Below are 16,571 nucleotides of genomic sequence, written 5' to 3' on the forward strand. Positions count from 1 at the left end.
TCCTCAGCTCCTCTGGACTTAGGGCTAGAATTTAAAAATCGATCTCCCACACAATTTAAACACTGTCCATCAGCTCCAAAGCTGTCAAATGTCACGACTTTCACAAAAGATGGTTTGCTCCCCAGTTCTCCTAGAGATACTTATAACTTTATTTTTGTACAAAGCCAGTAATTAATACATGAGAAAAATTAATACGCATACTTCAAGGTGATAGTATTGTGTAAAAAGAACGGAACTTAACAGGAGACATATGAGTGGGGAAAATAAAAACTGCCTTTTTGTAAAGTAGTAAATATATGTGATATACCGTAATTGTTCCTAAAAATATACCATGTATGCCACTGAAGAGAGGACGGATACTCAGCAGTTCACATCGTTCTGAGCTGACCTATATTTACTGCTGCGTATCCTCTGCAGACAGTGGTATATGTATTGTTTAGTACAGAGTACTTCTCACATTGGTGTTAAACATTTTTAAAAAATTTACAGCTCTCAAAATCTCTAATCCCAAGGTAACTTTTTATAAAATTACAAATTTATTAGCGTTTCTAAGTGTGGTGAGTTGACCTTGGCTGGCCACCAGATGCCCACCCAGCTGCTCTCTCACTCCCCCCCCTCAGCAGGACGAGGGAGAAAATAAAATGAAAAACTCATGGGTCGAGTCGAGTTTAATGAAAGAAAGCAGTCGAGGCAGTTTAGTGAAAGGAAGCAAAGGTTGTGTGTGGAAGCAAAGCAAAACCGAAGGAGATTGATTCTTTACTTGCCATCAGCAGGCCATGTCCAGCCCCTTTGTTGGAAACAGGGCCCCAGTATGTGTAGCGGCTGCTTCGGAAGACAAACGCCTTAATAACGAATGCCCCCCTTCTCTTCCTTTCTCTTAGCTTTTATTGCTGAGCACATCATATGGCGTGGGATATCCCCTCTGTTAGCTGGGGTCAGCTGTCCCAGCTGTGTCCCCTCCCAACCCCTTGCCCACCCCCAGCCTACTGGCCCTTGGGTAGGGTGTTGGAGAGACAGCATTGATGCTGTGCAGGCACTGCTCAGCAGCAGCCAGCACATGGGTGCCTTACCAACACCCTCCTAGCCACTATATGGGCTGCTATAGGGGAAGTTAACCCCATCCCAGCCAGACCAGTACACTAAGATACGCTGTTCTACACTGCCATTTGGTACGTATATGCACGCTGAATTAAAAATTGTAGAAGTTTGTGGAAAACCATACTCTTTTCTCAATAATAATAGTTTCACAGTATATTGTATTTCATATTTGGATTACTGACTAACAAATCCAGTTCCATGCAGGTTTATGACAAACCAATGAAACTTCTGTGGAGCACTTCTTGTATATGTTTAATTCTTTTAATTGCAGCCTTGGGTGTAATTAAGAAAAACTATGCAGAGCAGGCTTTAAAATATAATGGTCCTGATGCTTCTTTCAAGACTTTTTTTTTCTGTGGAGGATGTACTCAACCAAATTACACATGCATAGAGTCTGCTTTCACACAGATCTTACAGACAAACCCAATTATCCAGCTTCCTATTAGGGAAGCTAGACAACATTTGTGCTTCAGCCATTAACTGGTTTTGGAATTTGTCATGCCAGACGAATCTATAATCAAATCTGTGGGGTTTTTTATTCAATAACAGAATAGGTATGGCTTCACAAAGTCTGGGTGAGTTTCTTCATGTTCACAAATAACAGACACTTTTCTAAAATTCTCTGATTAAGAGGAGAATACTAATGTAGCAGAGCTCAGAAGTGCACGGAGCTAAGTTTATTTCTTAACAAATAAGCTCTCTAGGGAGTGTTCAAAATATAAAGTTCTGAGCTACCAAGCTTATGTTGTTTTTTTCTCCAAAACAAAGGCAAAGTTAGTTTTTAAATTACATTTTTAAAATGCAAAATGAAATCTTATGCTTTCATTTGACTCGGTTGCCTCAAAACCATGTCCTTGTTGTGCCTTGTATTCATTGGTGTGTTTTTAGAAGAAAGTCTTGGAAAGATTTTTTTGAAATAACTTTGAGAATTGTTAGTTTAAAGTTGTAGCAGAGCTTGAAGCTGAGCCACAGCCTTCACATCCTGAGGGAATTTTTGAAATACTGAGTGAGAGCTCTTATCAGGGGCTAACGATGATACACCTGTGGCTGCAAGTAGCACCTTAAGCCCTGGAGGTGATGCACACAAGCCAAGTAAAGCTTTTTAAGAAAACGACACTCACATTTGCCCTCTGCAGTAGGATTTCAAAGACCAGACCTTGGGGAAGGTGACTCGAGCCAGGCTGAATGATGCAGGGCTGGTGTAAAACCGTCCTTCACACAGCCTGGTGAATGGGAGCAGAGGTCTGTGGCGAGCGGCCCCACGATGTCTCTTCTCTCCCCGTTGCCATCATCTCCCAGCCGCAGAGCAGCCCGGCAGCTCCCACCCCTATTCCTGCTCGCTGGGCTCCCTCCGCACGGCTGGTTTCTGCCTCTGGCTTTGCTGCAGCCACGTACCTCCTTGCTCTGCTTGTGGGAGCACGGTCCCCACTCGAACAACAGCTGAGGGATGTCGTAGCAGCGATTTTCAAGCAGAGGTGGACAGGTATGTAATGTATTGGGAGAAGGAGCTGGGGAAGCACTTGTTTTGCAAAACAGGAGGAGGTAAAATGTAGTTAAACTATATGAACAAATACAGCAGAGCAGCAGTGCTGTACAATTGGCAAAGGAAGTACAGTTGGCTGAAAGAATCATGATCAAACTTTAAAAAAAAAAATCTGCTTTCTGCTTTAACTGATACATCTTTCAGTCTGTACTTTGTTTTACTGTGTTACATTTCTTTTTTTTTCTGAGGCTTGCAGGAGAAACTGGTGAGTTTTCCAGTTGGAGGATAAGCAAGACTGCTTTTTCACATGGACTAAGGAGAAAGGCAGGTTTCTTTCCCTTTCTGTGTTTGCTCTGTTGTTTATAGCATAGGGTTCCAAGGGTTGCTGAGCCTACAAAGCTTTTCTTTTTAACGTAATGCTGGTTTTATTTGGATTAAGCGTGTTTTCAGAGTTCAGTTAACAATTTGATTCTCTGTGCTTGAGGGAGAGAGTTAATTCTGCAGTTTAGCGTGAGGTAATGCAGCAGTTTAGTGCAAGCATATGGTTAAGCTATTTAACAGTAGCTGAACTGTGCAAGATTACCTTTTAAGCTACCGACAGCAGTATATAGTCATCCACACATTAACACATAGGCACGTGCAGTGCTTTCTCCCAGCAGTTTTGTTTCAGTGCCCTTTGCAGCAGTCCCTCGCTGTTGTTTCCAAGTTTTTTTTAACAGAACGGAGGTGGATGCCCTCAAAAAGGCGTTCCGCTATCTGGCATTTTAGGTCTGCAGGCTAAGGAAGGAAGAGGCAGAGAAAAACCTCGAGAATTTGAGCCAGCTAGGTTTTCTAGGGAAGCAATCCAAATGTTTCCCAGATTGCCACAGACTGTTAAATTGTTTACAGTAAATTTTAACTGGAAGATCCCCAATGGAGCCAGATGCCATGGCTGTTTGCAGAGCTATCAGGGGAGTGGTGAGGTATTTGGGAAGTGGCATTTTAGAGATGGGAGCGTGTAGTCAGAGGCAGAGTGCTGGCAGCTGTAACTCCCTAAAGACGTTTTGCAGGAGAAGAGGAGGAGAGGTTCAGACTGAGGAGAGTTAGCTGAGATGCTGTAGGGACTTTATTCACTTGAGGACTTGTAGCTAACAGGCTGCCTCTTTCTTTCCAGCTTCTCTTTAGCTGTGAGTGGTTTCATTGCAGAGTGAATTGACTGGGCTTGTAAATCATCCACCTTTTTACCAGTAATTCAAGACCTAGGCTTTTCAGGGTATGGTAAAGATGTAGCTTTTCTGTCTAACAGACTTCTTCCTAAAATTCTCCTTTCTTATCCCCATTAGCAAAACGTTACACTGTTTCTGGATCTGCAGACACCAACAAAAAGTGTTTGGCTTTGTGTTGCCTCGACTTACAAGTCCCCGTTACTTATACCATTGTTTTCAAAGCAGCAACAAGCATTGCAGATTAGTTCTGGCAGGAAAATGAAGATTATGTGATTTTGAGGCAAGTCTATTTATTTTACTTTTAGAAATAATTAATAGATGAGAATGTAAAATTCCTCTTCTAAAATCTAAATTGAAATAGCATCTAACAAATAAATCCATTTGTTATGGAGAAATTTGGGGACTGAGGAAAATGGGAGCAGAAAAGGAAACTGCATCTTTGAAAATGGAAGTAGGAAAGGAGCTTCATCTTTAAAAACATGATAAAAAGGCATAGACATACAGTAATTCTTCATCATTTTTTGTTTTTTTAATCATGACAGGATGTTTTTCTGTAAATGATGTAGCGTAGTGAAATTGAAATTATGAGCCTGAGGTGTCACTGGATACTCTTCAGTCAGTAGTACACAGGAGAAAAATTTAGATTATAATTTCATGATTATAATGGTAATTTCTGTCTTTAAAATATATAAATACTTGAAGGTAACTTCATTTTTAAAGATCTGTTTTGTCTTGGTTTTTACATTAGGATGTCAGATCTTTTCTTCCCTCTTACCTACTCAGGCATCAAAGTATAATATTGGCACTAATTGGTTTATGATATCAAAGAAAATATTCAAGTTGAAGTTTTTCTTAAACAGGAAACAATTTATAGCTGCAAGTTCCCAAGTACAGGTGCACACACTTTCAAACACGTTGTTTATTCGTATTGGTGGGAGAGTGGGCAACCCAGGGTAGTCAGGACAGACCTAAAATATAGCACCTGATGGTTCCCAAAGTTTGGATAAGAACAGGACTCCAAATTGCATAATTTTCAGAAAGGTGTACATGGTGTAACAGGGTGCAGAGCTGGGAATAGTGCTTGACTTTAAACATGTCTTATCCCAGGTTCCTGTTCAAAAATCTCAGGGGCATGGGCATTGTTTGTCACCTAGATCAATACTCAAAGTCCTTGGCACTTGCAGGGTTTAACCCTTTCACCCATGCTGTTGTTTTTGGCAGTCTGCATTTTGTCAGTGGTGTTTCAAATACTTTATTTCTCGGTTGGTTGGTTGGTTTTGTTTGTTGACAATTTAGAATAAACTCTTTTAGTAAGAGGCGAGAGATTTCCAAACATCTGGCTGTGAAGCAAGAAAAAGTCTTGAGCCAGCAACAGGGGAGATAAAACTATTCCTTACACTTTTGCCTTAAAAATAATAAGTACACTTCTTAATATATTTTTGCATGTATTTAAGCTCACTTACGCGTTTTCGAGAAGTCTGACCCCTCCCTAAAACCATGTAGTCTTTATTGTCTTTTCCAACTGACCTTCTAAACCGTCCAGTAGCATAAAAGAGGAAGAAGTGATGTTGTATAGTTGTTTCCTAAAGGATCTTTTTTGACAGGGACAACTAAAATATGTGTGCATGCATGGTTAAAATTGTAGGTGATCCTTTTGAAAGGAATACATCTGGCTTTAATTCAGGAGGATAATCTTCATGTTAAAATTAAAGGGCTGGGCTTTTTCTATCCTGCTTAGATTGTTAATGAGTCACTTTTCCTAGATCTCCAGTCTTCGCCTTCTGTAGTATTAGTAATGGGCTTGTGAGATACCTGGTGCTTCCCTCGAAGCAAGGAAGTGCTTTCACTGGTTATTCATTCCTACCGATCTTTAAGACACAGAGTCTGCGTGTGTTGTACAGACTCCTGTACAGACGATGTCGGATGGTTAGCTCAGTGGTAGAGGTCTGTAGATCGTCCTGTGCATGTCTTAGCTGAACAAACCCAAAGGGAAACTGACTTTTAAACCTACTTTTTGCCCTTCCTTGCTGTTTTTCTGGAGTACGTGCACCAGACTCCTCTTCCTATCTGGCCGTTCCCATTGTGTCGTGCTTCTCTTCCAGCCGCTGTGTTGCCTCCTTCTCTTCTTCCATGCGGGACCGATGTGTGTCATGTACATCTGCATGGCTCTTCAGAGCTCTCTCCGAAATTTCATCTGCATTCCCATTTCTTCTGGCGTGCTGCCTAATTTCTTCTGCTCGTCATACCTTGTCACTCTGCCAGTCTTATGCCTCATCTCATGCGTGTGCTTGAGGTACTCTGCACGCTCTGGACAACACAAAAGGACATCCAGATTTTACTTCACCCTAGTTTTAGACCTTTCTGTCACTGGAATAAGCCACAAGTATAAGCAGTCTGGTATAAAAATGTACTGCGTCCTGCAGTTTTATCCACTTAGAAACTAAGATGAGGTGCCCCATACAGAGATACAGCATGTAACGGAGTGTGCACGGATGCACTTGCACCCTGGCTTAGTCCTCGGAGAAGACTGTCCCCTCTAGCTCTGCTTTTGTTTGTTCTTGAACTTGATCTTCTTGCTTGTGTTGGGATTTGTGTTGCGCTGAAAACTGGGCAGAACAGAGATGATCGTGGTGTGTGTATTAATAAGAAAATGTTGAAAGTATGATAGGAACCAATAACAGAGGATTTGTTTCCCTTCTGGGCACTAATTGATTGAATATGATGACCGTAGGATGGAAAGGACTGTAAAATCCTGACATTTGCAACAATTGCAGAGCTACAGACTTCTTTTCCAGAGTACATGAATTGTAATAAGGAAATGTTAATTTCTTTGCGATAAGTGATAGGACGAGAGGAAATAGCCTCAAGCTGCCCCAGAGGAGGTTTAGATTGGATATTAGGAAAAATTTCTTCACCGAAAGGGTTGTCAAGCATTGGAACAGGCTGCCCAGGGAAGTGGTGGAGTCACCATCCCTGGAGGTATTTAAAAGACGTGTAGATGTGGTGCTTAGGGACATGGTTTAGTGGTGGACTTAGCCGTGCTAGGTTAACAGTTGGACTCGATGATCTTAAAGGTCTTTTCCAACCTAAATGACTCTATGATTCTATGATTGACCGGTCGTGCAAGGCCTTTCTGTTGATCCACAGCATGACAGTGGTGGAAGGGTCTTTTCACCTGGCAAGAGGGCGACGCTGGGTGGACCCAAGTCCTCCTGGAAGGGCAAGGAGGGTGTAGAGGCTACTTTGCTCCACAAGGGTGAATGGGCTTCTGCGCCCTTAAGGGTATCTGGTCAAGGACCCCTTCCAGTGCAAAAAGGGGTGTTGACTAAAGGGGGAAAGCAACAAACAAAACATTCAGAGACACAAACCTGGACAGACAAGCCTAACGGAGGCAAAGACAAGAAACAAACTTTGTCAGCCACGCTAATGGATGGGCTACTTATAACCTCACTTAACAGTCACATTGCATAGAAGATATATCTGAGTTATGATTCCTTTTTAAGCTTAGCCTTGGATTACACGCTTCCACTGTGTCCCCAGTATGAACCAGGCACTGCCAGAGCCTGACTTTGTCAGCATCAGGACACTTCTAGAGGAAGTATCTGTAGACACATGTGAGCTTGATTAGAAATATCCATGGTGTCAAGCAGATCTTGTAATTTTCTTCATGCTAAATGCATTAGGGCATCACTTAAAATGTTTAAAGTTGGGCATCAAATAATAGAGAAAGTTATTCAATTATATTAGTCCTAGAATGCTGAAGTCTGTCTTATTTTATCTTTACATTATTTATCCTCACAACCTTAAATGATTTTTAATCATTTGCAATATTAAGCTCAGAGAGGAAAAATGGGAGCTTAGTGGTTTTAATAAATTATTCCCATTTTATCAAACCAGAAAATAAAATGCATCATAAATTGTTACTTATTGTTGAATTGCCATTCATAACATCTCATGTTCTGTACTGGAGAAAGATGTGTAGAATTGGAGTCTTCAGTTATGACTGTGGTGCCTGTCTCAATATTAGACATGAAATTATCTTATGTTCATATGAGTCATTGCTCAGCCTTCAGCATATATAGTTGAAGATGTCAACTTAAGAAAAACCTAATAGGTTTCCTGAACATATAATAATTGCAGCACTTTTCTTGAAATGCCAGGATTTCAGGACTTACACTTAATTATAAATCAGTCTATATTAATAATCTGAGACATTTTGTTATTTAATGCTGGTAAATGCACTTCTTAATGCCATTTCCATTCAGCTTATCCTCTTCTCTGTCTGCCTGTCTAGTCTTTATAAATGGGGACGGACTCACTTAGCTTTGACTGGGTGTGTGTGCTGGAGTAGCACTCAGCGTCTGAAGGAGAATAGTAGATTCATCCGTGCAACGGGCTGCAGTCATCCACCTCCATTTAATGTGAGACAGTAGGACTTTTCTTCTTACAACAAAACACAACATGCTGAATTTGCATGTTGCTAGTTCTTGTCTTTCAGAATATATGACATTGTTTTGTGTAGCAATAGGTTGTCATCATTATTATTAGATAACGTGGATTTTTACCGATGAAGTCATTCTGGTAATTTCCTATGTTGTTTGTGGTTGAGCACTGCCATGGGGTTGTTTCAGCAGGATGTGCCCCACAGGGTGCTGAGTTCCCTTAGTTCTCACAGAATTACAAAAACTTTGAGAAGTTTCACCATCTCTTAAGAGTTTTCATCTCCTGCCCATCATCTGCTCACTTGTTGTAGTACTAATGCTCTTGCTTGGAAGAAAAGTCAGAAAAGATGCTACCTGAACCTCAGCGAGGTGCGGTAGGCCAAATGAACTCAAGAGAAGTAGGTGTGAAGCTATATTGCTACATTTATTTTGTTAGCTTGTTTTGGATGCGATTCTGCAGGACGTACCTACCTCTATTATGTTTGGGATGCTTAGCAAAACAGGAAGGCAAATAAAAAATCTTTGTTACAGCTATTAGGTATGGTGAAGCTTCATGTACTGCAGCTGCCTGTGTCTGGTTCAAGTACAGAAGTACCGAGTACGGGACTAAGAGAGCATTAGTCCTTGGCTTTCACTCCCCTGGTAGCAGGCTGGGAACTTCTGCGAGGAGTCAAAAAAAAAAAGCTGCAAATCTGTGCAGAGCTGGAGAGTTTGTGTTTCTTCCCCTCCAAAGCTTTGGGCAGCGGGCCGGCTCTTTTCCAGTGCATCTCTGTCAGGTGATGTTGCAGATAGCGAAGCAAACCAACCTTTCCTTTTTTGCAACAGTAAGGTTGGCTTCTTACTTATTGGTGCCCTGTGTAAATACAGCCAAGCAAAAAAGGTGTTGAAACTTTTCAGTCCCATCCTTGCAATAATTTCTTTAGAAAGGTCAAGAATTCAGGCCCTAGCAGCGTTTCTGATTAATACCTGCTTCTAATCTTTGAAACATTTGTTTTGTGGCAGAAGATTAATCAGAGGAAATCATCTGTTCTAAAGGTCTTTGGTTTATTTTTTATTGCTGGAAGATACATGTATTTAAAAGCCATTGAGCATCTCCACCTAGAAGTGTACATATTGCCTTCATCTGTCTCCCTTTATGAGCCTGCTGCGTGTTGACAAGTCCTATAGAATTATTTCCAGCCTGTTCGAATGTTTTTTCCCCTTATTCAACTGTAGGCACAATGACAAATCAGAGTTGCAGTATAAAATGTATTTTGCTGGGAAATGGCCGGGGCGAATTCGATGCTGTGCTGGTTACTTGCTGTATTTCAAGGCAGAAGAGCTGTATTTCATCTTGGGGGTGGAAGAGAAAGCCCCAGCATGCAGGCTGGTGGCTGCTCCGTCACTAATTTATTGGCAGATTTAGGAAAAAAATCTGTATTCTTGTTTTATTTTTTAGGCCAGATATTAGCATGAATTACGGCACTAGCTATTTCAACAAGAGTCAAGTGGAAAATTTAACTCCTTGGAGAGTTGTGTGTAGTTCTGAGCCATAACTAAGGCTTTTAACTGTCACACTCCTGCAAATCATAATAAAGAGTAATAGGTAAAAAGCCACTGCTCCTTTAAATCAGTGTCACCAGTGACTCAGAAATATCTATTGTTTTGTTGGTTTTTTTTTTTATTCCTACCAACAGTTTCAATTAAGATTCAGCAGATCCACTCTGAGAAAATCCTGTATAAAACACCTCATAATATTTTGGTTTAATACTGTTTTTTAAATTCTGTTTAAGAAATGAGCATTGAATAGTAATAATGTCTGTAACACATTAAAATATTGGTCTAAAAGGCTAATGCCCAATTCATAGCTTTTGTTATAAATTTTTGAGTGTATAATTACTAGAATGTATAAATATATGTTTCATCAACTTTTTTTCAGACAACAGCTATACAAATTTAATAAGTCAAATATATTCACCCAGGCATATTACTTTCTGGATACGGGAGAATTATGGCATGGTTTTGAAAAAAAAAAAAAAAAAATCACAACCTATTTTCCCTGCAAATAGTATCTGTACTAACAAATCATCTGGACAAAATGATTACAGGTATTTGTCTTTACCTTTTGTAATGCACTAAGCAAATTTCAGTGCTTCATCCACACATGAACCATTTGCTAATTTGCGGTATATACCACATTTGTCAGGCCCTTTACCTGTATTTGTGCATTTTGGGGAGGCTAACTCCAGATGTGCAGCAGCTGTTGTTCCACATAGGATTGTGTGACCGTATTCTGCCTGGCTTCTAGGCGGAAGGAAGGCAACATGAGGCTCTGTCGTTCTCCAGGAGATCTTGAAAGCTGCAGAAAAAGAAATCAGAAGGGCAGCCATTAGGGAGAAGAGCAAGATGCATGAGTAGAATACATACATATTAATAAAAAGGTTTGCCTGCTGAGTCACTGTGCTTCCCATTTAGATTTCCATATTGGCATGTGGCAACTGCTATAATTGATTGCATTAAAAAGTAATACCAGGGATGTAATATATTTTTAGTTCTCACTACAGCAGGGAAAAAAAGTTAGCACTGTACTGTTAGCCAGTTTTCTGAAGACCATCTGAGATCTGTGGGTTGTAATTTGGAAACCTTTGGCAAAGAACCTTGAAGTACAACAGGGATATCTCTGAAATGTCCTTCAGAGATGCGTACATTTGTAGCTGATACATTTGTTAGTTGGTACACCTAGATCTTTCTGAAATCTTCTGTCATTTCACAAACCAACTTAGATTTCCCGTTTCCATTTTCACTTGGTAGGTTTCCATCCCATTTCCTAAGCAGGCAAGAAGCTTTTCTTTGCTTTCAAGATTGTGTGTTGGGGAACTTCACGTTAAATGTAACTTCACAACCTTTGGAGGCCTCTGAGAAGTGCATTAGCTCTCCTACACATTTGGTTTTCTACTGGTTTGGAAATTAGCAGGTTAAAGTAAAAAAACTGAAATGCATATCCTGCATGGCAAGTGAAAAATGTTACGAAATAAATTGCTGGTGTTCTTTTATGCAGAGAAGGATTAATTTATGGAAGCTGCACTGAAATAGGTGATGAAATTTCCTGTATTGTAATTTTAAAATGCCAGAACAGGAAGGGACCTTCAACACTGAGTGGTGTCCAAAGTTCATGACAGGCTCTAGGCTAAAGAGCTATGAATTGTTTGCATGCTTAAATATCTAATTTATTAAGAAGCTGGAGGAGGGTTCACATCACCATTCTAAATCTTTTCCTTCTGAGAACAGTCTGAGGTGTTCAATCCATACTTTCAGTGTTCTGGCATTTCATCCTTGAAGGGCTAATGTTCTTTGGCTGTTTTCCTGAAGAAATGGAGGCTATTGTAAATTTACATTGTTAAGAGTAGTGAATATAAAGCCCAGTGCAAGGAGGATTTAATCATGGAGAAATGCCACCATTCCAAGCCTAGCACTCCCCAAGAACAGGAGACCATCTGATGTATTTCAATATTGTTATGAACCTTTTTATCGCTTACCTGTGCTGCAGCTGTAATGAGAAGGACTCTGGAACAACAAAACAAGTATCTAAATCTGGTCCATGTGAAGAAGAGGGTGGTGCAATGGCCTGAAGGGGAAAGGAGAGACAAGAATTCCCACTTCATCTCCGGGAGGCCCTGTCTCATGAACAGGAGCAGTATCAGTAAACAGGTTTAGAGCAGGAAATGTATCTCTGCATCCTTTACGGAAAGAAGAAGTGTGAGAGGGGAGAAGTGAGGTGAAAAATAGCTACAGTGGGGGAAAGGGAAGACTGGAAAATTCCCCAGGTCAAAAATAGGAAAAATGGCAAAGAACTGCAAGAAAAGATTAAAAAAAAAATAAAAGCCAAACTATATAATCAGGCTTTTGTTTTTAAAAATTAAAAAAAAAAGTCATTGAGACCAAAAAGAAAAAATCAAGCAATGAAGAAGTGAAGAAAAAGACAGATTTGGAGAATATATATTGATTTAGCTTTAGCCTGTGCCTCTTTGTGAAACTTGAGTTTAGAAGACCTTTGGTAACCAGATCAATAAAATCTTCGAAATCGTTTAATTAGATTGAAGGCCAAAAGATAAACTCTTGTGATAAAAACTTCTACCTTTGTTTGCCAGAACAGGAGTAAAAAGTGTTCACTGCTTGTTTACCTTCCGATTGATTTTCCTTCAAGCTAAGAAAAAACGTGCTACATTTGGACAGAAGAAGGCATTGAGGTACCTTCTCCTGATTTAGAAATGTAGAATACAAGGCAATGGTCGCTTAAGGGTAATGAAAACTATAGAACAAATGACAAGTCTACAAAGATTCAAGAGGAAGCAAGTTTATTTCTATGTATGAGACAAAACTACCGGCAATTATTGTCCAGCAATATTAGCTATGAAGGATGTTTGGCTTTATTTCCAGTTGCTACAACTAGAGAATTTACTTCTTAATTTAATGCTTACCTCAAATGTAATTTATGTAGGTTGTTCACGTGTTAAATCAGAAGCATGCTGAATTTAAATTTACCTTTTGGGGTGTACATTATATTTTTACGAAAAGAAATCAGTGATCTCAAACACAGTGTTTTTTAAAGTACTGTCTGTTTTATCACTTTTGTGTTTTACATTAGTAAACATGTAGTTATTATTTGCGTTAATGTCACCATATTAGTTTTTCTTTGAAAAGAAGCAAACATCACTGTACATTTATTGGGCTATAAGTCTTACATTGTGTTTAATGAAAATTGACTCTTCTGCCTGTAAGATACACCTTTGGAAACAAAATAACGCTACTGATGATAACTTAATTTTATCTCAATATTAACTGTGCGTGCCATTAAGCTATTTTCTCTGAAGGGATGTTGTCCTGCACCTTTCTAAAGCTTGGTTTCGTGCATCATCTTTTCAAGTAGTAATTCTTGAGTAACCTGAAGTAAATGGAGCACTCCTTCTACACCATCATATATAAGCTTTACATTACATAGGGATGAGCTTGACAAAATGTGTTCAACCTCTGACCTTCTCAGAGTCTTTCCCGAAGAGGACTGAAGGTCACCTTTCGTTAACTGTACGATTGAGACTTGATTGCAGTCCTAAGCATAAATACAGGCTGGGCGGAGAATGGATTGAGAACAGCCCTAAGGAGAAGGACTTGGGGGTGTTGGTTGATGAGAAGCTCAGCATGACCCGGCAATGTGCGCTTGCAGCCCAGAAAGCCAACCGTATCCTGGGCTGCGTAAAAAGCAGCGTGACCAGCAGGTCGAGGGATGTGATTTTCCCCCTCTACTCTGCTCTGGTGAGACCTCACCTGGAGTACTGCATTCAGCTCTGGGACCCCCAACATAAGAAGGACATGGACTTGTTGGAGTGGGTCCAGAGGAGGGCCACGAAGATGATCAGGGGGCTGGAGCACCTCTCCTGTGAAGAAAGGCTGAGAGAGTTGGGGTTGTTCAGCCTGGAGAAGAGAAGGCTCCAGGGAGACCTTACTGCGTCCTTCCAGTACCTGAAAGGGGCCTACAAGAAAGCTGGAGGGGGACTTTTTACAAGGGCATGTAGTGATAGGACAAGGGGTAATGGCCTTAAACTGAAAGAAGGTAGATTTAGATTTTTAGATAAGGAAGAAATTCTTCACTATGAGGGTGGTGAGGCACTGGAACAGGTTGCCCAGAGACGGTGTGGATGCCCCATCATTGGAAGTGTTCAAGGCCACGTTGGATGGGGCTTTGAGCAACCTGGTCTAGTGGTAGGTGTCCCTGCCCATGGCAGGGGGGTTGGAACTAGATGATCTTTAAGGTCCCTTCCAACCCAAACCATTCTATGATTCTACGATTGTATGTTGGTTTGAACCTGGGTGGATTTCTCTATCTTCATGTTTTTAAAAGTGCTCGTAAAACAGTTATTTGTGCTCTGTTACTCTACTATAATGCCAAAAGAAAGGTCACGGAAATTTATATTATTACATTAAAATATCTAAGAGAAGGTCATGGAGTCTGATCTTCGCTGTGCTCTGGGAGTCAGCAGAGGTGGATTGAAAGCTTTTTCAGCACTCAACTGAGCAAGCTGGGAGATTCGGGGTTCATTTGGATTGGATTTCATCTTTTTTTAAGAGCACAGGCTTTTCTTCCACCTGAATGTCGGGCTTTTGGAATAAAATTTGTGTTCAGGCATGGTTTTTACTATCTTCCCTTCACAGTTGCTTGGTTTTTAGTATTTCAGTGTCTTCTGTAGCATATCGTGTCATAATAATCCAGTGTCCTTGAGCAAAAATAGAGTAGGAAAAACTTAATTCAGAAGAGTGCATCTGTTTTGCCTTATGATTTGTTTGCAGCTGACCTTTGATAAGGGCTGGTTCATACTTGCAGATTTTTAGAATTCATTTTGAGTGTGTGCTTGTCTGAACTTTTTATTAATTCTCTTCTTCTTTTCTTTTGCAGATTACAGATAGAAGAATCTTCTAAACCTGTAAGGCTATCACAGCAGCTGGACAAAGCCGTAACCACAAACTATAAACCGGTGGCTAATCATCAATATAACGTAAGTAGCTTTCAGTATTTTCCTTTATTCTCCTAGCCAGGCATCTGGCTCAGGACTCCAGAATCACTCTGCTGCTGTCCTGCAGCCCTTTCGCTCACAGTTGGCCACTGTCTTTGGAAATGTTCCATGTTATCTGGTTTCTCCCTGATTTCGTCTTCTGGGGATCTTCTTTCTGTCTCAAGACCAACATCAGCCTTGAGGCTAAGGTCTGCCAATTCTAACTCTCTCATGTTACCTGATGGAGGGCAGACCACCTTTACCTAAGCCTTTTCTAGTGTCTTTATTACATTCTTCCTCTAGTCTTTTTTTTTAAATGTAATTCTGAAATTTGGGGATAAAAGGCAGTTCTGGCTTTGTGCTATGAGATGTGGAAGCACTCCTTTGAGACAAATAAAATATCATATGGAGGTGGGTAAAAAGCTTGAAAAGAATCATTAGTTTCCAGTCCTCTGCAGGAACTGACAACAAGTAGAAAAGAGTAACAGCTGATAATTTTTAAGTTTCATACCTTCATAGTACGTGTTACTTGCATCATTAGCTTTGTTAATATTACATCCACACTGCTGTTCCAGATCAGTTGATGCACATACAAACTATAATGTCCTTTTTCTTAAAGATCCTCTTTGAGTAATTTGTATGTATGCATATATAATTGCTGTTACTGTTGAATGTGAGAAATGTTAAGTCATACTGAAAATGAGTCACTCTGTTAGTCATTTAAACTTTTACACTTTTTATTAAGATTTTATTTACATAAAACAAATGACAATATACTGGATGATATTTAAGCACTATTCTGAAAGGCAGTTTATTTTTACAGAACCAAAAATAATCATTTCTCTCTCTTGAGACTGTTTTGTAGTAGTTACTGTTCAAAGTCTGATCTATACATAGATGATAATACCAATATAACTATTTCAGCTAAGGGAATGACATTTAACCAAAATAGTCATACTGGTATATCCTGCTATGCAAATGCAATTTTATATGAGTATATTGTTTTATGATGCTACTGTTATTCTCCTTCTTCAATTCTGGAATAAGCTACGGTGATGTACAGCATCTCTTTTTAGTGGGATTCTGTGCCATTTCCCTGACACTAGCAGTATGACTTCAACCTGGAGACAATCTTTGAATCTTTATTCCAGTTGCAAACTGCTGTTGTCGTATCATTACAGAAATTTAAGTCTTTTGTGAGATTTGGGGCGCATAACCAGGACATAACCAGGCTTCTTGAAAGTTATGATGCTCTTGTGTCCTAATCGTAATGTTTTTAGCAGTTACATAGCTGTCCATGCTAATGGGAATCCATTGGCAATGTGTTTACTTTTCATGTCTGCCTTAAAGGTGTTCTGATGAGAAAAATCTAGTAGGACATACACTTGAGTCACTCTTGGCCATGCCTTGACTCTAAAGGCCCAGGCATGACTACTTTCTACAACACCTTTCTTTTCACTAAGTCTTTTATTAAGGTTCGGGTTAGATGGCTGAAAGGATGTATGACTGGGAGAACACATCTGTGAACTTTTTAAACCTCTTGGTTAAATTTTTCTGGTGTATTCAAGCAGCAGTTGCTTTCTTAAAACTTGCTGTATTGCTTGTAATCATATGACAGCCCTGTTGGAGACTTTTCACAAGAAAGAAGAAAAAAAATGTACAAACTACCATACATGCTGAGGCATTCGGTCATCTTCAGGGGAGTTTCTGAGGAAAGAATGAGCATCTACTAAGAAAGAGAGGAGTAAAATTTCCTGAAGGAAGATATGATAGAATATTAAATGGGGCTTAAGCGTGGCTGCTCCATGTACCCCTAAAT

General features: G+C 40.0%; 1 protein-coding gene across 2 annotated transcripts in view; it reads left to right on the top strand.

Moving 5' to 3' along the window:
• Positions 1-16,571, top strand: part of GTF2F2 (general transcription factor IIF subunit 2) — a 98,366-nt gene that overhangs the window by 68,453 nt on the left and 13,342 nt on the right. For both annotated transcript variants that reach the window (XM_076363594.1, XM_076363587.1), the window contains one exon: positions 14,656-14,755. In XM_076363594.1, the coding sequence (XP_076219709.1) occupies positions 14,656-14,755 (100 nt within the window). The remainder of the gene's footprint in view (positions 1-14,655; positions 14,756-16,571) is intronic.

Source organism: Aptenodytes patagonicus, chromosome 1 (genome assembly GCF_965638725.1).
Source record: "Aptenodytes patagonicus chromosome 1, bAptPat1.pri.cur, whole genome shotgun sequence".
In the NCBI taxonomy this organism is placed as follows: domain Eukaryota; kingdom Metazoa; phylum Chordata; class Aves; order Sphenisciformes; family Spheniscidae; genus Aptenodytes; species Aptenodytes patagonicus.